The 23,842-nt window shown below is 26.0% G+C and overlaps 6 protein-coding genes across 15 annotated transcripts; 3 read left to right on the top strand and 3 right to left on the bottom strand.

The window, feature by feature from the left end:
* The first annotated feature begins 141 nt into the window (after positions 1 to 141).
* Positions 142 to 2,549, top strand: LOC124430165 (eukaryotic translation initiation factor 4E-1A-like). 3 transcript variants are annotated; one of them, XM_046976362.1, is made up of 5 exons: positions 142 to 344; positions 462 to 549; positions 1,085 to 1,263; positions 1,351 to 1,668; positions 1,740 to 2,549. In XM_046976362.1, exons 2-5 carry the CDS (start codon positions 520 to 522, stop codon positions 1,852 to 1,854), a joined length of 642 nt encoding a protein of 213 aa, XP_046832318.1. In that variant the 5' UTR covers positions 142 to 344; positions 462 to 519; the 3' UTR covers positions 1,855 to 2,549. The 3 variants fall into 3 exon arrangements, with proteins under 3 accessions (XP_046832318.1, XP_046832317.1, XP_046832316.1); XM_046976361.1 differs by having other exon boundaries at positions 437 to 549; XM_046976360.1 differs by having other exon boundaries at positions 432 to 549.
* Positions 2,425 to 5,488, bottom strand: LOC124430164. Of its 3 annotated transcripts, XM_046976359.1 has the most exons (6): positions 4,645 to 4,918; positions 4,151 to 4,305; positions 3,522 to 3,966; positions 3,124 to 3,255; positions 2,888 to 3,018; positions 2,425 to 2,768 (listed from the first exon to the last, which is right to left on the bottom strand). In XM_046976359.1, exons 3-6 carry the CDS (start codon positions 3,871 to 3,873, stop codon positions 2,640 to 2,642), a joined length of 744 nt encoding a protein of 247 aa, XP_046832315.1. In that variant the 5' UTR covers positions 3,874 to 3,966; positions 4,151 to 4,305; positions 4,645 to 4,918; the 3' UTR covers positions 2,425 to 2,639. The 3 variants fall into 3 exon arrangements, with proteins under 3 accessions (XP_046832315.1, XP_046832314.1, XP_046832313.1); XM_046976358.1 differs by lacking the exon at positions 4,645 to 4,918 and adding an exon at positions 5,260 to 5,488 and having other exon boundaries at positions 3,522 to 4,305; XM_046976357.1 differs by lacking the exon at positions 4,645 to 4,918 and adding an exon at positions 5,117 to 5,243 and having other exon boundaries at positions 3,522 to 4,305.
* Positions 5,489 to 6,465: 977 nt separating this feature from the next.
* LOC124429983 (dnaJ homolog subfamily C member 17) lies at positions 6,466 to 8,051 on the bottom strand. The gene is made up of 6 exons (XM_046975948.1): positions 7,896 to 8,051; positions 7,538 to 7,666; positions 7,289 to 7,453; positions 6,999 to 7,211; positions 6,822 to 6,902; positions 6,466 to 6,743 (listed from the first exon to the last, which is right to left on the bottom strand). The coding sequence occupies exons 1-6, from the start codon at positions 7,956 to 7,958 to the stop codon at positions 6,516 to 6,518; spliced, it is 879 nt and encodes a 292-aa protein (XP_046831904.1). The 5' UTR covers positions 7,959 to 8,051; the 3' UTR covers positions 6,466 to 6,515.
* Positions 8,052 to 9,458: 1,407 nt separating this feature from the next.
* Positions 9,459 to 11,280, top strand: LOC124430042 (INO80 complex subunit B). Its single transcript, XM_046976052.1, has 6 exons — positions 9,459 to 9,574; positions 9,868 to 10,033; positions 10,127 to 10,313; positions 10,403 to 10,636; positions 10,721 to 10,893; positions 10,995 to 11,280. The coding sequence occupies exons 1-6, from the start codon at positions 9,571 to 9,573 to the stop codon at positions 11,125 to 11,127; spliced, it is 897 nt and encodes a 298-aa protein (XP_046832008.1). The 5' UTR covers positions 9,459 to 9,570; the 3' UTR covers positions 11,128 to 11,280.
* A 345-nt stretch (positions 11,281 to 11,625) lies between these two features.
* LOC124430043 lies at positions 11,626 to 17,637 on the top strand. 2 transcript variants are annotated; one of them, XM_046976054.1, is made up of 5 exons: positions 11,626 to 11,870; positions 12,223 to 12,375; positions 12,616 to 12,873; positions 13,586 to 15,049; positions 15,786 to 17,637. In XM_046976054.1, the coding sequence occupies exons 4-5, from the start codon at positions 14,606 to 14,608 to the stop codon at positions 16,203 to 16,205; spliced, it is 864 nt and encodes a 287-aa protein (XP_046832010.1). In that variant the 5' UTR covers positions 11,626 to 11,870; positions 12,223 to 12,375; positions 12,616 to 12,873; positions 13,586 to 14,605; the 3' UTR covers positions 16,206 to 17,637. The 2 variants fall into 2 exon arrangements, with proteins under 2 accessions (XP_046832010.1, XP_046832009.1); XM_046976053.1 differs by having other exon boundaries at positions 11,626 to 12,108.
* A 504-nt stretch (positions 17,638 to 18,141) lies between these two features.
* LOC124430041 (NADH dehydrogenase (ubiquinone) complex I, assembly factor 6) lies at positions 18,142 to 22,787 on the bottom strand. Of its 5 annotated transcripts, none has more exons than XM_046976048.1 (6): positions 22,455 to 22,787; positions 22,085 to 22,307; positions 21,609 to 22,004; positions 21,182 to 21,542; positions 20,744 to 21,092; positions 20,187 to 20,391 (listed from the first exon to the last, which is right to left on the bottom strand). In XM_046976048.1, the coding sequence occupies exons 1-4, from the start codon at positions 22,562 to 22,564 to the stop codon at positions 21,357 to 21,359; spliced, it is 915 nt and encodes a 304-aa protein (XP_046832004.1). In that variant the 5' UTR covers positions 22,565 to 22,787; the 3' UTR covers positions 20,187 to 20,391; positions 20,744 to 21,092; positions 21,182 to 21,356. The 5 variants fall into 5 exon arrangements, with proteins under 5 accessions (XP_046832006.1, XP_046832005.1, XP_046832004.1 ...); XM_046976046.1 differs by having other exon boundaries at positions 20,835 to 21,092; XM_046976047.1 differs by having other exon boundaries at positions 20,835 to 21,040.
* Between the last annotated feature and the right edge of the window lie 1,055 nt (positions 22,788 to 23,842).

Below are 23,842 nucleotides of genomic sequence, written 5' to 3'. Positions count from 1 at the left end.
TTCAATCGTAAATTGACCTGGACAAAGCTCCGTTCAAACGAACTTTTTTTTTTTCCTATCACGTATAAAACAATTTCCTACGTGTTTATCAAAAACAAAACAGTAAATACGTAGAAAAAAAAGGAAGGTCGTGGACGTTATTACTTCGATAAAAAAAAATGTTTACTATCAAGAAAAATTTTTTGCTGCGTTGAGAACAGTATTTCTTTAATTTTCGTTTACCGTAGTGAAAGAAGGTCAAGAGGAAAGGAGAAAGTACTAATCTTTTCTTTTTCGAGATTCTTTCATCATCAGTGAACGCAAAATTAACTTTCTTCAAATTCGAACGTTTATTAATCATAACGGTCTGTATCGTTTACCCAGTTAAGGATAAGATTCTTCTATTTTCTTCTTTCCTCTTTTCACCATTTCTTTCTTTTTTTGTAAAAAAGGGTAGCTCGATGTGAAAGTTTTGCCGACAGATGCCCTCGTTGTCAGTTCAGTGAGCGATCGTCTTGTTCGTGTGTGCTTTGATGTAACATGGCTACAAGCAATACGGAAGAAATCAAGGTATTTACAGAAAAAATAACCGTATCGTGACATAAATAAAAGTGCCAAAGCGATATACCATCCGAAAAAGATACATTTTTCAAATAATTTCGAAATAATAATCCTATTTCGAAGTAGCAGCATGGTCGCTTCATAGGTTCATTCTTACCCCTCCTTCACCGTGTGCGCCTACATCTGTTCCTCTGATGTATTACCAAAACTGTTTATGCAGCTTAAAAAATCCAAATTATTCCTTCTCTCTTCTCTCTTTCTCTATTACGTTTTTATTAACAACATGATAATGATGTTTACTTCAAGTGAACGTCGATCTTTTCATAAAGTGTTTATATGCCAAAAGGTGCTCGACGTTACGTGAACGCCTACACTCGTGGTACGAGGATAATAGGGATAACATTTTCTAGGTTAAACGATTTTCATTCTAATGATTTCTCTTCCTCTTTCACAAAAAAAAACTTTCTATAATAATAAGTTCTGTGAAAAGTACTGAATCCGTACTGATATCTAGTGAAAATATGTATTAAAATTTCATTTATAGGAGATCGAACGGAAGGAGCAAGGGATAATAAATTTTGATGAATTTCCACCAGAAGTTTTGATCAAGCATCCTTTACAACATACCTGGACACTTTGGTATTATGAACCGGACAAAAGTAAAACATGGGAGGAAAGCCAACGTGAGATAACTAGTTTTGATACAGCAGAAGATTTTTGGAGGTAAATTTTATTATATAAACTTTGAAAAAAAACATAATCAAAAATTATCTAACATTGTAATAACAATGAAATTATTTTTCTTAACAGTCTGTACAATCACATAAAGCCTGCATCCGAGTTAAGACAAGGTTGCGATTATAGTATGTTTAAACAAGGAATCCGACCTATGTGGGAAGATGATGCAAACAAATTAGGTGGAAGGTGGCTAATAAATTTAGATAAGAAGCAAAGAGCTATGGATTTAGATCATTTTTGGTTAGAAATTCTTCTGTGCATGATCGGAGAAGCATTTAATGAATATTCAGATGATGTATGTGGTGCTGTTGTAAACGTAAGGCTAAAAGGAGATAAACTTGGTATATGGACAGCTAATGCCAATAGCGAAGATAGCGTTATGGAAATAGGGTGAGCTTTTATTCTTTTTTATCTATAATTATATTCTATTAGCATTACATTGATATTATCTTTCATTTTAGACGTAAATTAAAAGAAAGATTAAGGATTACACCCAAAATAACTATAGGATATCAAGTACATCAAGATACTATGATTAAGAAAGGAAGTCAAACAAAAAATACTTACACGGTCTAAATACAGCAAGAATTCTTGATTTCATAAAAATTTCATTGTTACATAGATCATTGAATAACAGGTATTAAACAACTGATGGACAAATTTTCATTGATATCGATAAGAATATCAATATATAATTCATTGATTCGTTTGTTTAAAGCTGAGAAAATATATATATATATATATACATATATATATATTTTTTTTTGTTTAAATCTTAACTTCGTTTCCCCCAATAAGCGATTGAGCGAAAGTTAATAAATGGATATTAAATAAAACAGATTAATATTACATTAATATAAAAACGTACATTAATGTATAATACATAGTAGTAGTTTATGAAAGATACGCGCAGGCTGCTGTATTTTTCTACTTTTGACATATATATGTTATGTATTTACAATTTCACACATTTATCACTTAAATACATAATTTCCTATTGCATGAAATAAAGCTCATTTCTATTATTATTTCAAAAAATATTATGAATTTTATTGTTCTTTTTTTCCCCTATGTATGCATATTGAATAGTTTATTAAATTCAACATTTTTTAATTAGATTAGTAATAATCAATAAAATGCAGCATCTTGCTTTATTCTTCTAAAATGTATTAAAGATGTGTGATGTTTACACAATTGTTTGACATACAATTATATTTAAGTCTTTCTTATATAAAGTATATTTAAAAAAAATATATATATTGCTATATGCATCTCTTAGTCACTTTAATCCCACTCCTTTTCACAAAGAGTAACTTTATATATTATATATTACATTCATACAAACACTATTTTACAACATTTTAGATTTTTTTATCCAATAGGATTTTTTCAACGACCTCTTTAATATCTTTACGTCTCTCTTTTTCTAGCGCATGTAATAAATTTATTTTCCAGTCTGAATTATTCTGCGAAATACAAATATCCAATGCCTGAAAAATATTTAATTGTGTAAATATAAAAATACATAATTTATATACAATTATATTAATGCTATTAATAAATACAATAATATATTTTTTATATCAAATTATATCTAAGGATATATTACCTGATAACTCTGCTTTTTTAAATTAGACGAATTATTCTTTTCTATTTCATTAATTTCATTTTCCTTAAGACCTAAACGTCTGCAAATATGTTTCCATGAACGTCCTATTTGTTCATTCACTTTCAGTAACACTTAAAATACATTTAAATCAATTTAGAATATTTCACACTAATTTAATTTTGCTAATTCTGTTTAAAAAAGTTATATCAGAAATTATTTTATATATAAATAATTACCCATTTGCTTCAACTCTGATTCCCGGTTATATGAAGTTTTGGAAAACTGCTCTGGTACTTCACTTAATAGTGATTCATGCCTGAGCTCTTCTAATGAATTTGGCCATCTTATTTGATCAAATGTTTCTTCATCTTGATTTATCAATAGAAATTGTATTGTAAAAAAGAATAATATTTTATTAACATATTGATTGCCATGTTGGTCATCTATGATCAAATATTGTTTCTCAATAGGGCCATGGTGGTCATCAGTGACCGAAGTGTTTCAAATGTTTTAATTATTTTGTTATTATGTGCTTAGAATAATGAAAATTCTATTATAGCTCCTGAGAACATCATGGCCCCTGACATATGTTAATATAAAATATAATAAAGCTGTTAAAAATATAAATATTTACCATTATCACTTTGATACATATTATAATTTGGAGGAAAATACTTTGATAAAATTGCTTGATTATAATCACTTTCGTATTTCTTTAATCTTATTAATAAATTGGATTTTTTAACGTATGTCTCATTGATAAAATACAACTGTTTTATATTGTCGTAAGAAATAATAGTATATTTCTCTAATAATTTAATTAATTGTTCCAACTCTTTTATACCACTTATTTTTCGTTTAGATTTTATCTGATAATAGTATTCACTTTTAATTTCTTCTAAAGCTTTAGTGTCTATATAAGGCTTTGAAATGTTTAAAAAGTCGTTGAGTAAATCTTTAAATTCTTTTTGCATTGTCATGGTCATCGTTTTATAAATATTTTAGGAATCCCCTTTTAAACGTCAGATTATTCTAGTTCCAAGCTAGGATTATTTTTCTTTTCACAGTAACAAGAATTTCTAGGAAATTAATAGAAATTAATGGAAAGTAGTGCGTTAAAAAATCTTTTCGTTTTTTACAAAGAAATTCAAATACAAATCTTATATATATATATATATACATAACTTGCTATATTTTATATGCTATATATTATATATTATATGGTCTTTTATAAATAATCAATATGTTGACTGTTCATTATACCATTCTCAAAAAATTATTCACTTTTATTATCGAAAAATTCCTTTAGTATGTATTTATGGTAAGTATTCCTTTAGTTAATTTTGTAAAGATTGGAGTAAGTGATATATAATTGGTCGGTACAATATCCGATGAGTATAACGGGTATTCTATTAAATCTGTAAAAATATTTTATAAGTTGCTAAAAATACAAGCAAGATATATTATTTTAATGAAAAATGACTATCTTTGTATTTAATGGGTACAATCGTGAACTATATATTTTCGTGAATTTTATTTATTTAAATTAATCGAAAAAATATTCGATTAATCAAATTTTGTTCTATCAATTCATATGGCACATATCATATATAATTCACATAGTTTAATTTATGTAAATAATGTTACAATATTCAATTTAAATAAATTCAATACTTTAACAATAACTGAAAATATTTAATACGGATTATTTTTGATCAAGGCTTTTATTCGATCATCATTCATTATATTAAACTTACTCAAAATGTGGAGTTATTTTTGACAAAGAAATTCTCACTGGACTACAATTAGCTAATACGATTATTTACAATATTTTTATTAGAAATTACATGTATTCATATATTTTTTTTCTTTTTTTTTTAAATATGCACAAAGTTTTTAAATTTTCGATAATGTAAAATGTAAATTTTCAATAAATACGGCAAAATATATTTTTCTATCAAATATATTTTTAATCTTTTATATCAATTGATAAAATTCCACTGATCCTGACATTTGATTTCTTTTTTTTTAATAAAATGAATAAAAAATGTAAGCTTTTAAGGTTATTTACGTATTTAAAAAAAAAGCGCTATACGTCAAGCGATATTAATTCTCGACAAAATAAAGAATACTTTTTGGTCGATTCAATAAATCAATGACACAATGCAGAACCAAACGAATTCTATGAATGAGTTTTTTTATTTTTAGATAAATTTTGATTTAACTTACAGTCACGCACACTTTCCATATATTAAACACTAAGGTTTTGACCAATCGCATTGTTCGATTAATACGTCGTAAATATAGTTATAAAAATGTCAATAATATTCGAAAAATTTAATATATTGGAATTTAACTATTATGATACTTACGGATAGCCAATCTCTTTGCAAAGTTATCTGATATCACAATAAACGGAGCAGTCTATAAAATATTGAATGCATAAATTTATATTAACCCAAAGATAATGTAATGAGAAATTTATTTATTCAATAATAATTGATAAATTTATTCTTAAAATTTACAAAATATTTCTTAAATATTTCGGATAATTCATTTCTATAACTTATACCGCAGCAAATGAAATTAAACTCATGATAGTAACGTTGTCGTGACAATTCTGGATCATAGAGCATTTTGTGTTTTACATAGTTCCTATGTACCGTTACGATTTACGGTTACTATTACGGATAATTTGTGTGGCCAATTCTAAATTTTAGAAAAACTATTTGAAACATTTTTTCATACTGTTCCTAAAAATATAGCTACATTACTAAACTTTGAAAAAGTTTCTAGGCAATAATCAATCACATAAAGTGCACATAATTTTTTCTTTAATTTATTAAAAATGTTAACATAGTATTTTATGTTAATTAATTTTCTTCGAAGAATTTTTAATTAAATAAATAATTTTAATTAAATAAATTAAATAAATCGCCTGATTAAATTTCTTTTTAGATTTTCTTCTTTGGGCCTTATTATTATTATTATGGTCCTGAGCTTTGAATGATGTTCTTTTAGAATTCTTTTCATAATACAATCTTAAATATTTCTTTTAATACAACTTTTGCTATAATCTAAATTATGGAATTTAATGTGTGAAATTTTGTTATATCCAAGGACACAATAATGAATACAGTCATAATTTCACAATAATTATTAAGGATATTAAATCATATAGAAATGTATATTTTTTATTCATTTTCAACAGCAGTCATATTCTTAAAAATTCTATACTTATATATGTGAATAATTACATAAGAAAAAAAGATTTATTCGGATAGATCAAAAAAATCAAGAAAGTTAAGGTCAAATTTTTGCATAAATCAAAAAATTACAAAAAATATATAAATTTTCGTGAATTGTATATTTTTTTTTTATTTTTAATTAAGACATATATTATTATAGCATAGATAAAAAAAAATATATATATATTTAATTTACATCACACACATCTGTCTTGTCCTTATCAATTATATATATATATATATATGTAACATATATCTACATTTATAATTCTGTGAAAATATTTATTTTCTTTTTAATCAAAATTATGGAAATGTTAAAATAAAAATAAATTTATTATGATAAACTTTTTATTCTACAGTATAAAAAAATACTTTATTCTCTATGTTTCTAATCTTTTCCTTTCCTCTGCTTTTCTTAAATTATTTAAAACAAAAGCTTCGTAAGCTTCGAAATCTTCATCTGACATTTTCTTTTCTACATTAGATATAGTTTGAGACTTATTATAAAAAGTTTCTCTTGGAAAACTTGATATGTGTTCTTTCTCCCATAGTCCTTCGAGGGTAAGTGGATTCGTCGCAAAACCAAATTCTATTCGTACTGCTCTTTGCTAATAACATTAATTATATTAATTAATATAATATAATATTTCTTAATAATTAATTAATATTAAAGATATTATACTTACTGCAGATTCCTTATCTTTATATTCAACCATAGCTCTGCCATTTTTTACACTTGATAAAACAAGTGCAACAATGTCACCGTGCTGAATAAATATAATTTTATATATTACATAGAATATAAATTAGAAGTTTTCTTATGTATCCTTTTTTTAATACAAGTAATAAAATAATATAAATACCTTATACAAAATACGATATAATGTGTCATAATTGTATCCTCCATTTTGTGAATCATCACTATTTGCTTTCCATTTAATTCTTACTCTGTAATTTGCATTTGTTTCAGCCTTTTCCTGTCGTAAATTATGTAGTTCCCAAATTTCTTTTCTCATACGGGTTATTTCTTCTTCTAATAGTTTTGAACCTTCTTTTTGTAATCGATCTATTTCAGCCTAAAATATTTAAAAATATGAAATGTTAATAATAATACATAAGTAAAATCTTTCAAGATTTTCTATATCAAATGTACCAGTAATTTTTCTTCTTCAGTTAAAGAACCTTTATTACTTGATGCATTCTTATATGCCTCTTCTCTTGCTTCTAAATCTTCTTTAAACTTTTTTCGTTTAGCACTAAGTTCTTTAGTACGGAGCTTGGATTGATGTTTAGCAATAAGTACTTTTTCATAAGCATCCTATTTTTAAAAATTAATAATTATTGAAGTAATATATACTTTTCAAAAAAGGTAAGGGTATATCGCAATAAGATAATTACTTACTCGTGCAGATAAATCTGTTAAAACTTCTAATGCTTTTGAAATTTCATGAAATAATTCTGTAGCGCGTGGGTTATCAGGATGTTTATCTGGATGGCATAATAAAGCTTTTTTACGATAAGCTTTCTTTACCTGTAATTATAAAATATGATAAATAAATAAAATTATATAAATTTTTTATTATAGTATAATAAAAAAAAAAAAAAATAATAATTTTAACATTTCTCCAGAAATTAGATAAATTCTTAGATAAAAACGTCTATTGGAATAGGTTAAGTCATTCGAAGTAAACTAATAAAATGAATAAACAATATTCTTTATAAAAGTTTTTATATTAAAAATTATTGTATTATATATATACCTCCTCTACTGTCGCTGTTGGAGTGCAATCAAGTATATGTAATGATTTTTCGTAAACATCCATATTGACACTTATGTATTAAACTTTGATAGAACTACACTGCTTAAATTGGTTCCATTTTAGATGTATTCCTACTACACCGATAGATGTCTATAGCATCGCTGCGAATTTATGTATAGTGTGATCTTAAAACGTGATACGTCGATATCCAATCAGAATTTACTAAAAGGGCGGGAATCAGTACGAATATTGTAATTACTATGGACCATTTATAGAATTTTATTTTTTATAATAAATTAATATAGAATTTGTAAAAAATGCAGAATAAAAAATAAAAAATTCAATATAAATAGAAAACATGCTTGAATAAAAATAAGTTTTATAATATCATAAAATATTTACATAGATAAAACAAGACTTTCAAAATGTGTAGAGCATATGGGAATAGAAAAATTTTGTAGAATCAATGTAGAATAAAATATCAAATAAAAAGTCTTTTGTGCTGTTCATTGAGTTGTATGAAAAAAAAAATTTACTTTGCAAATTAAAAGAGCACAAAAAACATTTAACAAGAACTGTTATTTTAATATTAAACTTGTCAAATATTTATATATAATTTTAAGATTGACTTGTAAACATAGTAGTTAATTGTATAGATTTATATATATATATAGTATAGAATGTTTTATAAAATTAATTTTTTATTAATATTGTTATTATATTCATTAGAACCTACTTCAACGAATGATGTTCCTAAACAATTCTGTTTTCAAGAATCGATATATTAGAAATTGTTAAAAAGTTACAATCTAAGAGATGTAAGTAGATAGAAAGTATAAGATTATAAGAAAACTTCAGAGATGATATTTTTTATATTAAACTTTCACCATTTTAGAAACATGTATTTCTGTTTAGAAACATGTTCGTTTGTTCTATAGCATTAGAAATTATAGAACAAATAATAAAAACTGTACTTACACACATAACTCTGACATTATACAATCAAGAAGATGTAAGTAGATAATTCTTATTATTGAAATTACTGAAGCTATTAAGTCCAAAAAAAAAAAAAATACTTATGAACATTTTATTTTAAAATATATTCTGTTTAATGAAATTTATTATTAATCTAGCAATTTTTTATTTTTCTTGATTTATATAGTAATAGCAGATATTGAAAAAAAAAATAAATGAATACCAAGAAAAGAGAAAAGAGAAATCACCTGTAAGAAAAATATGATAAGCAATTTGGATATTGCATTTTATTAGCTATAAATTAATAAATTTGAGGGTACTTAAGCAAAACAAAATAATAATAATTGTATTAATTCGAACTAAAAAACAACGATAATTTAAAATTTATATCAATATTGTTTATATAAATAAATGTACATAATACTTATTTTTAATATATATTTAAATATAGTATTATTATAAATTCATTTCTTTATTTTATTGTTCAGACTGCTATTGTTCACAAGATTAAAATGAAATATTAGATTTATTCATTTTTGAAACGTAAAAGCGCTTTGATCGAATCAACATCAGAGACTACGGAGACTTAAGATATTGAGTATCTTAAATATATAGTTTATGGTTCAGATCTATTATATTATTTCGTGTACATTGATTTATACTTTATTATTAACACTTTAGAAAAATTGCTATTTTTAAAATGGGTAAGTTAACAAAAAATGTAATGTAATAAAAGAATTAATATTTCATTTTTATTAATAATAATAAAATAAATATTTCTTTGATCATTTGTGAAATTAGGTTAAGAAATGTGAATATAGAAAGTAACTTGGTTTATTATGATTGATTATTTTATTGATAGTAAATTTCTTAAAAGTAGATCACATAAACTAATGGATATAATGCTTTTAACATATGTTCTTATATTAAAAAAAAAAAAAAAAAAAGAAAAAAAAAAGAAAAATATAATAACAGATTCTAAATATAATAATAACAGATTCAGGTGAAGTGTCTCCCCAAAAGAAGCATAAAAAACATAAACACAAAAAACATAAAAAGAGAAAGATAATACATGATGATAGCGATGGTTTTACTGCTGAAGCTCCAGAAGGTGAAAGAAAAAAAACATTTAAAGTTAAAGTGAAGAAAGAAGATGAAAGAAGGTATATGTCAAATAATTTTTATCTATATTGAGTTTCATAAAACTAACTTCAAATATTAGGAAATATAAAATTAATGATCTCATTAATATACAGTATAGAAAAGGTTCGTGAAAAATCTACCAAGATAACCAATTTAAGTTCAGCAGGATGTGTAGCTACATCTTCTTCAAAAGTTACAACAAAAAAAAAGATACCAAAGAGTAACAGAGGAAAAGACAGTGGTACCAGTAGCGAAGAAGAAAGATGGCTGGATGCCATCGAATCCGGAAAACTTGAAGAGGTAGGTATGAATATAAATATAATCATATTTATTTTCAATATTGTATTAAATGAAATGCTTATGAAAATATTGAATTCTTTATTATATAGGTAGATGATGAATTGAAAAAGATTAAACCGAAAGATCCAAAATTAATGACTGCGCGACAAAGGGCAATGTTTGAAAGAAAAACAGATACAGAACCAAATCCAGGAGTAGAACGACTTATGTCATTACCAACGGGATACAAAGAAAAGGTTATGACAGCAGAAGCAATTCAAAAAGCTGCTCTTAAGTCTTTGAAAAGAAAACAACTTGCTGATGAGAAAAGGGAAAAAGATAAAGTAAAGATAACTTTTAATCAATTTATAATTTTTCACATATTTATGATTACAAAATAGTTAATTCTGATTTGGTTTTCGTCATAGAAAAAAACGATGGAAAGATTATTAAAAAAACAGGAGTCAAAAGCATCCAAAATAATTGGTAAAGGTAAACCATCTAAGAGACAAGTTCCACTTGTTACTTATCGCATGACAATAGGGGGAAGTTCAATATCTTTACCTCCGGGAGAAGAATTTCCACTAAAACCATCAAAAGTGTAAATATAATATTTTTTTTTAAATTATCAAATTTTTGATATATAATAAGTAATTTTAATTATGGCATAAAGGTCTTATGTAGAAAAAATATATTTTTCAGGAGAGAATTACCAATACCAGTTCTGTGTGGTGTAAATAAGTGTAAAAATCCAAAGAGATATTCTTGCTCTAAAACAGGTGTTCCTTTGTGCAGTTTAGAATGTTATAAAACGAATATGTTATTAAAAGTATGATCGTAAATGTAAATTGATGTTAGGAATGTGTACAAATATTAGAAATATGAATAACTTAAGAGTAAATTTGTATAAAGCTATATGCTGGCATATTATTTTTTATGCCTTATAAAATAACAAATTAAAATAAATTTTCATTTTATTTATTTATAAATATTTGTTTCAAGCCATCATTCTTATATGATAAAAAAAAAAAAAAAAAGAATTATAACTTTATTAATATAATATTTTTATACATTTGTACAATTTATTTTCTTTCTAAGGAAAAAAGACATAATCATAAAAAATTACTGTATTTCTTATTCCTTTATAAATTATCGGTTATTTTATTGATATAATCAATTTGATATAATTAGTTTGAAACACGGGAAATATATATATATATATATATATATATATATATATATACATATACACACAATTAAATTGAAATACAAGTTTATATATAATACATAGAATAATTTTTCAATATTTATAAATTATTTATATAAAATTATTATATATATAATATATATAAAATCTTGTAAATTTTCACTGAGGTTACATATAATTTACATAACCTTGTTTTCGCTTTTTACAGTGGATATATTTCGAGAAATCGTACGATTTTCACAATGGTATATCATTGGGGCTTTGAGTATTTGATTTAAATTTTGATCTAATCTTTTTATTCAAATATCATTATTTTTACCAGGGCTATTTTAAAACTAGGAAATATTGTTCTCATCGATGAAGATTTCAAAGTGAACTATAATATCATACAAATATACAAATATTATTCTTAAATAAAAATTCGATGAAAATCGTATCATATGTTTTACGTACTTTTCGAAAATATTACAACGAGCGTAATTAGAATAATAATATTATTATTGGTTATGCTTCTATACGTAGTGTTTATTTTGTTTATCTTGATAAATCAATGACGTGTATTCCGTTTTTTTGCAAAATTTGTTACGTTGCGATAATACGTAATCCAATGTTCGTTATTATTTTATGCGCACAAAGAAAATGGAATCAAAAAACGAAAAAGAACTAATAAAATAAATAATAAGTATTGTTTAAGAAAAGAAAGTATTCTCGATTTTTCTACAGAACGACGATATCTCAGGGTCGTTGACAGTTCGCAGATCAAGAGATGACCCTATCCTGTAGAGGACGGTACTACTGCTGTCATCAAGGCCATCGCTGCAAGCCACTTGGAGTATTTCCACCCACACAAATCGAGTTCCTTATATTATCGAACAGGTATCACTCTCGAGTGATTTCGTTGAAAGAAAACACACGTTTTATATATTTTTTTTGATAAATAATAATTAAATTTGTATATATGTAATTAAAACATATATAAAAAAAAAGTAAGAGCGTAGAAAAAATTATTCGTTATTTTATTTTATTTGTAATGTTGAAAAACATTGTTATTCCTTTTCTTTTTTTTTTTTTTTTCATTAGATTTAAATTATTAACAAATTATTTCCAACTTTTCAGCCATGTTAAAAAAATATTCGTTGTCGAACTCGATTCATTTTTGTATCGATCATCGTTAATATCGGACTTTTTGCAAAAAAACAAATCGATGAAAATCGAAATATAAATGGCGGACAAGACAACCCAAACGTATTTCTTAATATTCTTTTAACGGATAAAAATTCATCGAAAACAAAGAACTCTTCTCAAGCTGCAACGCATGAAGACAAAGAGAAAGGAAACGTTGATTATTAAATGAAGAATCGAAACGACTTGAAGGTTATTGCATGAAATCTAATTTTACATGCTTGTTATATTTTAATAATGAATATTAACACGTGATAAATTATCATAGTACGTGTTACATTAGCAATTTTATTTTTATAAAAAGCATGATAATAAAGTTTTTATTATTTTTCCTTCCAAATTTTTATCAAAATAATTGAAACATTTCGAGCTACCATCAGTATTTTTGCTTATCGAGCACCACGAACATACAAGTTATTCATCAATTTTATGTACATATGTATGATGTATATACGTACATCTATATTTTTTTTGCATTCGTTCACATACCAATCCTCTTTGGAACTTTGTTTGAAGAAGATAAAAAGAAACGAAACATTGTCGTAACCTCATATCTATAATGGTTTCATTACTTTGAATCGAGATTATTGTTAATTTTATACATTATATATATATATATATATATATATATATATATATATATATATATATATAATGTATAATTACTTTTAAAGCTTGAAAATTTTTTGTCATTTATCCAAATTACGTCTGATTAAATGCCTCAAAATGACACATTTGACATTTGTACCAAACCAATGATTTTTAATTTAAAAATAACTCTATAGAAAACAAACTAAAAATATTTAACAAAGTGTAATTCTTATAACATATATATTATAATTAACTCATAGTAGACTATAATATTAACATCGATAAAAATATTCAATGAAATTGAATTTTATAGAAACGTATCATTTCCGATGACATCGATGGTATATCAATACCGACGCTTTTATTCAATTACGATCTGAATAATTTCGGCGTAATTATAATTATTCTTCCATAAGAGAAATTGACCCATTGAGAATAACACGAAATTTATAAATTATGTAGTAAAATATAACAAAAAAAAAAAAAGTAATTAGATTCTGGATAATGTTTGGCAATGCGTTAAAAGGACCAGTTAAAAATTGGAAACATTGATGTCGTTATATTTATTTTTGTTTTCATTTTAACCTATTTGACAAATCCTTTGTCTTTTCTTTCGACGAGTTGCGTTTTCAAGCAAAAAGTTTACTCGACGATGCATTGAGAGAAAGGACGTGATCGCTTATGAAGGGGAGAGAGAGAGAGAGAGAGAGAGAGAGAGAGAGAGAGAGGAAGATACGCATGCGCGAAAGAAGATGCGCGTAGGATTGCGCGCGCGATGCGCCCAAGTAAAAAGGAAACAAGTGAAGGACCGGTGAGTAGAGCTCCCGCCCTCTAGTTCAGTATAATAATCAGCAAACACAATGAATCGGGTTCGCGCAGACTCGGTTGTTTTCGTCGTGTCGATGCGTTCGCGCGTCGAGACGATGCTTTCGATGTAAAAGGAAAGAATGAAAGAAGGATAGAAAATTGAGTTGAGGTGAGCAAGCGCGCCTCTGTCTGTCTCTCTTTCATTCTCTTTTTCTTTCTCTCTTTTTCATTCTCTTTTTCTCTCTGTCTTTCAAGAGCTTAACGCAAAAATCATTAAACGCGTGCCCAATTCACGGTAGCGACACCGGCACGCATATACGTACTTATATATATATACAGTGTCTAGAGTGAGAAAGAAAGTGGAGAACGATCCGATACGACGAGAGAGTAAGAGTAGGAGAATAAATAGATGAGGGTGGGGGGGGATAGATTCTCGGAGTTCAGAGCCGCGCGTTTGATCAGTTTCGAAATAATATAAACCTTCGTACCGGCGAGATTTATCATCAACGATTTATTTCGACGGAGCATGCACGAACACGAGATTTACGAGAATAACAACGAGGATAATATCGAGGACGAGATAGAATACGATATAAACGTAAAAAAAGGAAGCAATCAAGGTAATACGCGTCTCGTTGGCATGGAATGGACCCGTGATAAAACCTTGGAACTTCTTCGAGAATATCAACATAGACGCGTACTATGGGATTGGAATGCTCGTGGATATAGAGATAGGGCTAAACGTAAACGTGCAATCCAAGAGCTCGCACAAATTTTATCTTGTAATACGTTAGAGATAGAGAAGAAAATAACTAACTTGAAGTGTCAATACTCGAGGGAAGTGCATAAAATTCAGAATAGCCGGGAAGTTGCAACCAGGCCGGACGATGTTTACGTCTCTAAGTGGTTTGGTTTTAAGGCAATGCAATTCCTTCAATTTGGTACTCGCCGGTATAGTAAGAGAAAGAAGGTGAGAAAAGATCAAAAGAAACTAAGCTTGTACTTTTTCATCTTTACATCTTGTCTTTTTTTTTTTTCTTTTTTCTCTTGTACTTTTTCTTTCGATGATCACATACATGTTATTATTATTATTATTCATTAATTTTTGGTTACGTTCGTTCCAACGTATTATTTATCTTTTCCTGAATATTCGTCAAAGTCCTTATCCTATCTTTATATCCCGTCGTTGGATCGTTTATAGACATTTGAAAATTTTGAATTTAGGTAGTATTCACACAGCTAAGTCATACTAGTGAGTCTATCAAGTGTGTTCCGCTTATCACGTATATTGATTTCCTACGATTCATTATCATGATCAAAAATCTAAAGTAATCTTAGATACTTAAGCGTCAAATATGTATCTATTAATTTTTTACGAAGAAAATCGTGTTATGTTCTAATGACAGTAATTAAATCATTCGAATATGTCAAAGGGGTGAGTAGTATGTGCGGATTCGCGTTTCGATAAGGGAAAAATTACTACTACTACTATTACTACTACTACTACTACTACTACTACTACTACTACTACTACTACTACTACTACTACTACTACTATTACTACTACTACTACTACTACTACTACTACTACTACTACTACTACTACTACTACTACTACTACTACTACTACGAGTACTGCTACTATTATTAAGCTTTTTTTCGAACAATTACTATTGCGTAATAAAAAGAATCGTTTAATATCACAGAAAGTCGAAGAAGAATCGAAGCTGCAGGAGGAATATCTCGTGAGCGACATTGATCCAGAATGTATAACATTTATCAACTGTAATGACGAGACGAATACTTCGTTTAATCCTTCCTTGAGCGAAGACGCTGAAGAATCATCCTCGTCGAGTTTGAAAATGATGGAACTTTATAACGATTCGTTACCGGAACTCAATAGTCCACTTAATGATCTCGAAGTAAATGAAGGAACGTTGAATCATGAAAGGGCGTCGTCTAACGAAATAAAAAAAACAAAAGAAGAATTCGTAAAATTTGCCGAAAGTATAGCCGTTCAACTCGCTGAAATACCGGACTCTTATTCGAGATCGGTCGCTAAGTTGAGGATCAATCAAATCTTATTCGAAGCTGAAATCGGTGTTTATGCACAAACACAACGCTAATTGCTTTGCTTTATATTTTATGTTTTATGTTTATAATCGTCGTCATTGTCGATTAACGATTATAATAATATCGACGATTATAATAAATTGATTTGCCCAAATTCTATGCTTTTCTGTTAGTCGACGAATCAGTGAATCAGGATCAACGAACTCCCGAGATCAGAGCAACGAAAGATTCACGAATCTATAATTGCGCTTGTCGTCGATTATATTATATTTCATTGTTCGACGAAGTTCTTGTTATGAAGATAATGAAAATTTATTAATTCAAGCCTCACATAATGTTATGCAATTTAACTCTTTGTGATCTTTAAGTGTTTTTTAAGAAATAATTTTGTTGTTTTTAATTTTACGTGCAAACAACTTCGTTTATTCTAATCTATTAAATTGTATTATTTTATTTTTTGTAAATTATTATAAATCCTCTCGGAGATCATATATTGGAGACCTTGAGGATAATTTGTTATTATATTTTTTTGAATGAACTTTTTTTTATCCATTCTAATGTCTTTCTTTGACTAACGTTGAATTATGAAAGAGAGATAATAACGACTTGTAATTAAGAAAATAATTTATTATAGAAGAGAATGAAAAAAAAAAGAACAAAAAAAGAAAATAAAAAAGGAAAATATTGTCATTAATTTGATGTAGTTATTGAAATAAACAAAAGTACGTAAGTAAAGAAATAAAAATATAAATCAAAATAAACGGACAAGGAAGTACGAGGAGGATTTTCTCTCTATACGTTTTTCTGTTCGGTTTGATATCGAAAAAATGAAAAACGTGCCTTATGTATTTTCATCTAATTTTTTTATATGTACATACAAAGAAAATTTGAACATTAAAATTGAAGACAATTGTATGTATAGTGGAGATAATTTGAATTATTTCCTTCTTAAATATGTACTTTTGTGCAACAATAATCGTGTAATTTTAAATAATCGATAAATAGAATTCAAATAATGTTTCATTGAAAAGGCTCTAAAATTAAACTAAAAACAGAAGACTGTATAAAAAAAAAAAGAAAAAAAAAAGAAAATTATTTATTAATATTGCAATGTATTATCTCTGCGTACGGGCGATCGTAATCAGATATTTTTTAAAAGATTTATACAGAGATACGTGTGAAAATCAAATATATTTTATTCATATTTCACAAGTGAGATAGAGAGAATTAATGAATGAGTGATTTAAAATGCTACGATTAAATCGGGCATGCGTTAATATTTCTTATTGTTTTGAAATACGTTATGATGAATTATTGTTGTTTAGATGAGAAAAGAAATCTCTCATTTGGTGATCGTTAAAACCACCATATGATATTTTTTTGTATATGCATGATCTCTCTCTACACATACACACTCACACCATATATATATTAGGTCATGGCGATTATATTATATTTTTTCAGGTATTTAGATATGCGTATATAAATTATGCATGCAATATTGTGACAAAAGTATTTTTTATTCATAGATAATACATTATCGCATAATGAAAGAGGAAGAGAAAAAGTGGGAGAGGGGGGAGGGAGGTAGGAAGAGAGAGAGAGAGAGAGAGAGAGAGAGAGAGAGAGAGAGAGAGAGAGAGAGAGAGAGAGAGAGAGAGAGAAGTATATTTCTTCCGTTAATTTTAATGCGAAGCGTTTTATAATATTTTAATTCATTTTTATTTTCCGTAAATAATACTAGTATTGTTCCTAACTTCATAAAATTGTTATGGTTATAGAATTTAGATTTTTATTTAGCGATATAAAAAAAGCAAATATATTTTCGCATGCATTATATCAATAAAGGATACATTTATAAGAATTTATTGAACACATTTGCAAAAAGAAATAACAAACTTTAATTCAGCTTTTTTTTTATTTTTTTTGTAATTTCTGATACGAGGTCTTCCTGATTATATGGAGAAATGTTTATTTCTAAAGCATATGTTTAATTTTATATTTTATTTACATAAATGGTAATGTTCTAAAGAAGGAAAGATCTCTTATATGTATGTATGTTATTAAGTCATTCAGCCGAGGTAATAAGTTAGACTTGCAGTGCATAATCTGGGCCAAAGTGTTCATCTACGAGTCAAATTCGTGATTTACCTCATAATGCAGCAAGGCGACAATTTTAAATTGCCATTTATACCATTGTATTATTTCAACATTGTACCCATATAAATTAAATATCGCATCTCCGAATCATAGAAAGTAAGAAATAAATAGCTGATTGTGTTAATAATATGCAAAATAAATAAATAAATAAAAAAACAAAAAAAAAAGAAAATTAAACAATTTCTATATTATTGAACACATTCAAATGAAATTATAAGTGCAAATGTATTATGAACAATTTATTAATATAACGCACAAAAACTTGAAGCACTTGAACAAAATCAGTAAAACAAACTGTTTCCTCAATTTTTCATGAAATAATAAAAGAAACGTTAAGATATTGTCATACATAATTAATTTGTACATATTAATTAGTATATAATAGATAGAATTGATAACAATATTAAAGTATCATTTCAATAAATTTCTTTCAATTTTAGTTTATATATAATATAGTATCTAACTAAATTTCTTTATATTCGTATGTAAATTGGATTCAAATACATTGCTAAAATATAAATCAAATGTATCATCTTTAATTAATAATTTCTCTAATATATGTATTTCTTGGGTGTTAATGATCCAGATAAAAATGGGTAATTTTTAATGAAATTTGCTAAACTCCTTAACAATAGATATTTCTTGTTTTTGATAAAAAAAGCAATTAAATTGCAAGAGCTATTGTTTTCTACGGTGGTACATAAAGAAATAAATAAATAAAAAAAATTGTGATAAACACTTTTTCATTTGTTTGGATAAACGTACAAATAATAAGTACTAATATAAAAATATAACAGTATTAATAATAAAATAAAAAAAAAAAAGAAAAAAGAAAAAAAAAAAAAGAAAAAAACATTAAAAAAATACATAAATAGTAATTCGCGTAATTATAATTAATTTTACTCTTTCAGCACAATTAAATTTGTATCAACTATGAAAAAATACCTTTACAAAATACACAGCTTTATATTATAAGTGATTTTGTTGAAATTACGAATATGTCCATTGTAATATGTGCAAAAATCCTAAAAAAAAGAAGTATGCATAACTACTAAACAATTTGAATACGAAAGTAAATAGTATTTCCAACACTTTCATAGTTTGAATTACAATAAGAGCATACAATATTAATATAAGTATTTCAATTTTATACATATGTTGCGAATGTTCCACTAAAGCAAGATAAATACGACGAGAAGCACGACTACCGAACTCAGTAAGTCTTTCTACTGTATGATGTAATTTAGCGTGTTCACTGCATAATTCCTCTATAAAATATAAAATTCAAATGAAAATAAAATATTTATGCTATAATTTATTATTTTTAATAAATAAAATTATACCTGTGTCCTCTTCTATTTCTTCATGTGACGCTGGTAAGTACTTATCTAATATTAATTCTACAAGATGTGTTGTATTATCCACAGTTTTTAGAATACTGATTCCTGTTTGAGTGGACATGACTCTATCTGCTTGTTGCCAACTATATAAACGTAAGTAATGTACCTTATAATAGGTAAGTAAAATCATAATTCTGACTTTTTGCTTTGTTTCATGTTTAAGATTAGAAAAAGTTTTTACGGCTGGACGTAGATGATTTGTAACAAATGATTTTGTCCTATCTAATATCTAAAAGAATAAAAATAAATGACAATAAAAACTTATCAATGGTTGATAATTTTTAATATAAATTGAAATATTCTTACCTCTTTAGGTTCTTCTTTGATTATAGGCAGTTTCACTTCCATAAAATCGAAACCCTGGCACAGTGTCTTATCCAAAGTATAAATAGGTTTTTCCATTAATCTAGCAACTGGCGTTGATTTCTCAATAACAATGTTTACAACATTTTCTACCATATCGAATGCCCAATTAACAAACGTATTTGCTCCCTTCATACGATCATAAACTTTCGTAGATTTGTCAAATAAATAATTCAAACTTGGTATCTTTCTAGCACGATCTACAGATTGAATCCTATATAACCTATCTGTTAATTTTACTTCCATGATCGCAAACATACATCAGAATATACTTCCATAGACACAACAGTCTATTTATACAGTATACTTTTAAGAACTGTAAGAAAAGTTTTGATTTGAATTATTGAATAAGAAGAACTATAATCAATATTATGAAAAACTACAAATAATTTACATTAATGTATTCGATTAATGTACACGACATTAATTGTATTCGAAGTATTAACTACAAATAATTATATAATTAACAAAATTTGTAAGGAAAAATATTCTTTTTATATATAAAAAAAAAAAAAGTGTTTTAACGTAATGTTTAAAACTCTTCATTTTGATAGGTGCATAGTATGTTTATATACAAACACGTGATTATTTGATTCTACATAAATCTCATTTCTGAGTGAATTGTAAATATATGTAGTATACAATACATATTTTTAATTGTCACTTACTCTTTATAATCGCTTATTATCACGTATGTATTTAGTTCCACATCACAACAGTTACTTAAACATTACATTATGTATTAACAGAAATGCGTACCTTGATCTCTGATTCATTTCAATATTAATATTTATTCCAATTGTTAATCACATCGGAAGATTTTTCTTTCTTGTATCCTCTTAATAAGTAGTCTTTACTTCTTGTTATTTTATATTTATCTCTTTTTCTTCTTTTATCATATGGCCATAACGGGTTTACACAGTTTCAGAACATTAACCAGGTTAAGTTCAGGAAAGTTGATAGGGCTAAATGTTATATTGATGCTTTGATTTTGATTGTTACCGCTAGGAATCGCTACTGTGTATTTTTCGTAAATACCATAAAAATACAAATTAATGATAAATAAAGAATCATTAATTAATCATTATTTATGATATTATTCATACCTTGTTAATGCAATATGTCAATATGACTTTAATATCTAATTCTCATTTATATATAATACATTAAATACATCAGAGTGGGAGATTTTAAAAAACAAAATTTTTTTTTTATCTCATTATTTCTATCCACTTTTAATATTTTCTACTAGAAGAAAATAATACCTATATATTTAAAATTTTATTTACTAAATTTATCAGTTATCTTTCTCCATAAAAGTTGCAATGGTAAGAAACCATTTCTTCTTACAAGTCTTGGATGAAAAATATCAAAATCTGTTTTCCTTAATTCTTCTAAATAATTTTCTATACAAATTATTGGTAAAAATATTGATTTGCTTTCCTGCAAAGTATTAAGTGAAATTGCCTGAAACAATTATTAAAAACAATGTACTTAACAATATTGTTATGACGTATAATAAAGGCATAGTACCTCTTCTACATGTTGTTTGGCACAAGATGCTACTTCAAATATTACATCATTCAGAGCTGTATTTTTTACATTTCGTAATACTGATTCGGATGATATATTGTGTTTCATTAAAATATCTTCTGGTAAAACAATAACACGTTTTTGAGCATGATATGGAATGGAGCGTAATAAAGTAACAATTCCTTGTGCTTTGCCCAAATGACTAGCTGCATGATCTGCCTTTATATTTTTTGTACCATGTGCTTCCAATAATAAGTAATAAATTGATGAAACAGTACTTTCAGCGTAATTTTCAACTGCTTGTATATTAGGAAATGTAGATTTTTCTAATTTATCTAATCGAGCATCAATTAGACGTTTAAAATATCTTTTTGAAAGTTTGTGTTTTTGTAATATCTGTTTGAAAATTGAAGGAAATAACTTATGTTTAAATAAGTATAATTGCTTATATTGTTGTTTTATAATATTATCTTTACCCTATGTAATTCTAAAGCAACTGGTGTTTCTGATGGCATACCATCATATATCCTATTCAGCGTTTCTTTCCAAAATTGTAATCTCATTATTCCTATGTGTTTTATACTTATTTGGTCTTCAACTTGTGCTATTTCAACGTTAAAAGCACGAATCGCAAAACCTGCAGCTTTTATATTATTAGGAAGTAGTAACGTGCATAAAAAATTCTCATAATCTCTTTTTCTAGAAGTAGAAAATGTTGATATATTATAACATAACGGATAAAAATCAACGCATGATTAAAGAAGTAGAAAAAATAATCAATTTCTTGTTATAATATAATTTACTTTTTTTATATTTTGATATTAGCATTGCATACAATGGGCATACCTAACCAATTCCAAACAATATTCAGCGGATGACTGTTTTTTCATTGTGCTCATACAACGAAAACATTGTCTTACAATATTTTTATTAACAAATAATGAGGAAGTCATCATTTTATGTTTTTTGTGTTAATTTTTTTAACATAAAAATATAACCTACTTCTGCACCATTCCACACGTGCGCAAAATATAAAGCGCCATTTTTATATAGAAGTACATGTAAACCTATTCTAATGTATATTCTTGTACATATGTGTTAAGTAATCATAAACATTCTATATGAAGCTCATTTAAATTGTTCTTGAACATAACGTTTTGAATATATGCTTGGTATAAAGAAATATTACGTTGGTCAAAAAATAATCTCGAAATTTTCAATATTTTTATAACTAAATAAACAATACTACTGTCTGTTACTGAAAATTCGAATTTTAAATTCAAATGTAAAAAATAAATTAGTCTATTTGAAATATTCAAATGTGTATCAATGTTATTAATTATTTATTTATATATATAAAATACTGAAAATTGGTGACAATATTTATTGAAGAATCAAATAAAAAATAATCAATAAACATAATATGCATGTACTTTATTTTATTTATAAATTAATTCTCCTTGAAAGGTTGAAATAAAAATTACAAAATATATTCCAAGTATATTTATTCAATATTTTCTAGATTGAAATTGATTGAAATTGTATATATGAAATATAATAGTATAACATAATATTTCTTCTGTAATTGATATCAAAATCTATTACAGAAGTAAAGAAGTTCATGTAGTTTTCAGTAGAGTTATTTGTAAGAACTTATTGTTATGACTTGTAGATCCCAAGTTTTTATCATATATCAAAGATAATATATTTTTATGATAATATATCTTTTTATAATAAAGTGTAATCAATCACTACACTTTAATTTATATGAACTTTTATATTATGAATTTAAACATTTTTTAAATGTTAAATCTAATGTAATTCAACCATATTTATTTTATAAATGTAAACTTTGTTTAAAAATTTCAAAAGCAACATGTATAGCATATGGAGAAGATATTGTAAAAGAATATATTGCACGAAAGTAGTTTAAAAAATTTTCTTCTGTTGATGACTTAGATAAAGATGCACCCTGCTCAAAGGATGACTTTGTATCATTGATAATGGATAATTAAGTGTTGTTATAAAAAATAATTCAAATGAACAATTATATAAAACAATGAATACTCATAATTAAAAAACTAGAACACTTTCTTTTTTTGTTATTTTAACACGATAATCATATGTCAAATATTTTTCTTACCATTCTTACCATATACTGATACAATAATAATGAAAAATGTCTTTATATTATATTAGTTATTGTAAATATATTTTATTTCTTAAAATATTTG

The sequence above is a fragment of the Vespa crabro genome, chromosome 17 (assembly GCF_910589235.1).
Source record: "Vespa crabro chromosome 17, iyVesCrab1.2, whole genome shotgun sequence".
Taxonomy (NCBI): Eukaryota; Metazoa; Arthropoda; class Insecta; order Hymenoptera; family Vespidae; genus Vespa; species Vespa crabro.
This window is presented reverse-complemented; position numbering and strand designations above follow the sequence as displayed.

Excerpts from the sequence above, each read along its gene's own strand:
- LOC124430041 (XM_046976048.1), bottom strand. The coding sequence starts at position 22,564 with ATGATGACTTCCTCATTATTTGTTAATAAAAATATTGTAAGACAATGT. Across the intron at positions 22,308-22,454 it reads TATTGTTTGGAATTGGTTAG|AAAAAGAGATTATGAGAATT; the intron begins GTATGCCCATTG and ends TTCTACTTCTAG. Across the intron at positions 21,543-21,608 it reads CCAAACAACATGTAGAAGAG|GCAATTTCACTTAATACTTT; the intron begins GTACTATGCCTT and ends TAATTGTTTCAG.
- LOC124430042 (XM_046976052.1), top strand. Across the intron at positions 10,034-10,126 it reads AAGAAAGAAGATGAAAGAAG|TATAGAAAAGGTTCGTGAAA; the intron begins GTATATGTCAAA and ends ATTAATATACAG. Across the intron at positions 10,637-10,720 it reads AGAAAAGGGAAAAAGATAAA|AAAAAAACGATGGAAAGATT; the intron begins GTAAAGATAACT and ends TTTTCGTCATAG.
- LOC124430165 (XM_046976362.1), top strand. The coding sequence starts at position 520 with ATGGCTACAAGCAATACGGAAGAAATCAAG. Across the intron at positions 1,264-1,350 it reads ACAGCAGAAGATTTTTGGAG|TCTGTACAATCACATAAAGC; the intron begins GTAAATTTTATT and ends TTTTCTTAACAG. Across the intron at positions 1,669-1,739 it reads GATAGCGTTATGGAAATAGG|ACGTAAATTAAAAGAAAGAT; the intron begins GTGAGCTTTTAT and ends CTTTCATTTTAG.
- LOC124430043 (XM_046976054.1), top strand. The coding sequence starts at position 14,606 with ATGCACGAACACGAGATTTACGAGAATAACAACGAGGATAATATCGAG. Across the intron at positions 15,050-15,785 it reads GGTATAGTAAGAGAAAGAAG|AAAGTCGAAGAAGAATCGAA; the intron begins GTGAGAAAAGAT and ends TTAATATCACAG.
- LOC124429983 (XM_046975948.1), bottom strand. The coding sequence starts at position 7,958 with ATGGATGTTTACGAAAAATCATTACATATACTTGATTGCACTCCAACA. Across the intron at positions 7,667-7,895 it reads CAACAGCGACAGTAGAGGAG|GTAAAGAAAGCTTATCGTAA; the intron begins GTATATATATAA and ends TTATAATTACAG. Across the intron at positions 7,454-7,537 it reads TAACAGATTTATCTGCACGA|GATGCTTATGAAAAAGTACT; the intron begins GTAAGTAATTAT and ends TTTTAAAAATAG.
- LOC124430164 (XM_046976358.1), bottom strand. The coding sequence starts at position 3,873 with ATGACCATGACAATGCAAAAAGAATTTAAAGATTTACTCAACGACTTT. Across the intron at positions 3,256-3,521 it reads TATGTATCAAAGTGATAATG|ATGAAGAAACATTTGATCAA; the intron begins GTAAATATTTAT and ends TGATAAATCAAG. Across the intron at positions 3,019-3,123 it reads ATCAGAGTTGAAGCAAATGG|TGTTACTGAAAGTGAATGAA; the intron begins GTAATTATTTAT and ends ATGTATTTTAAG.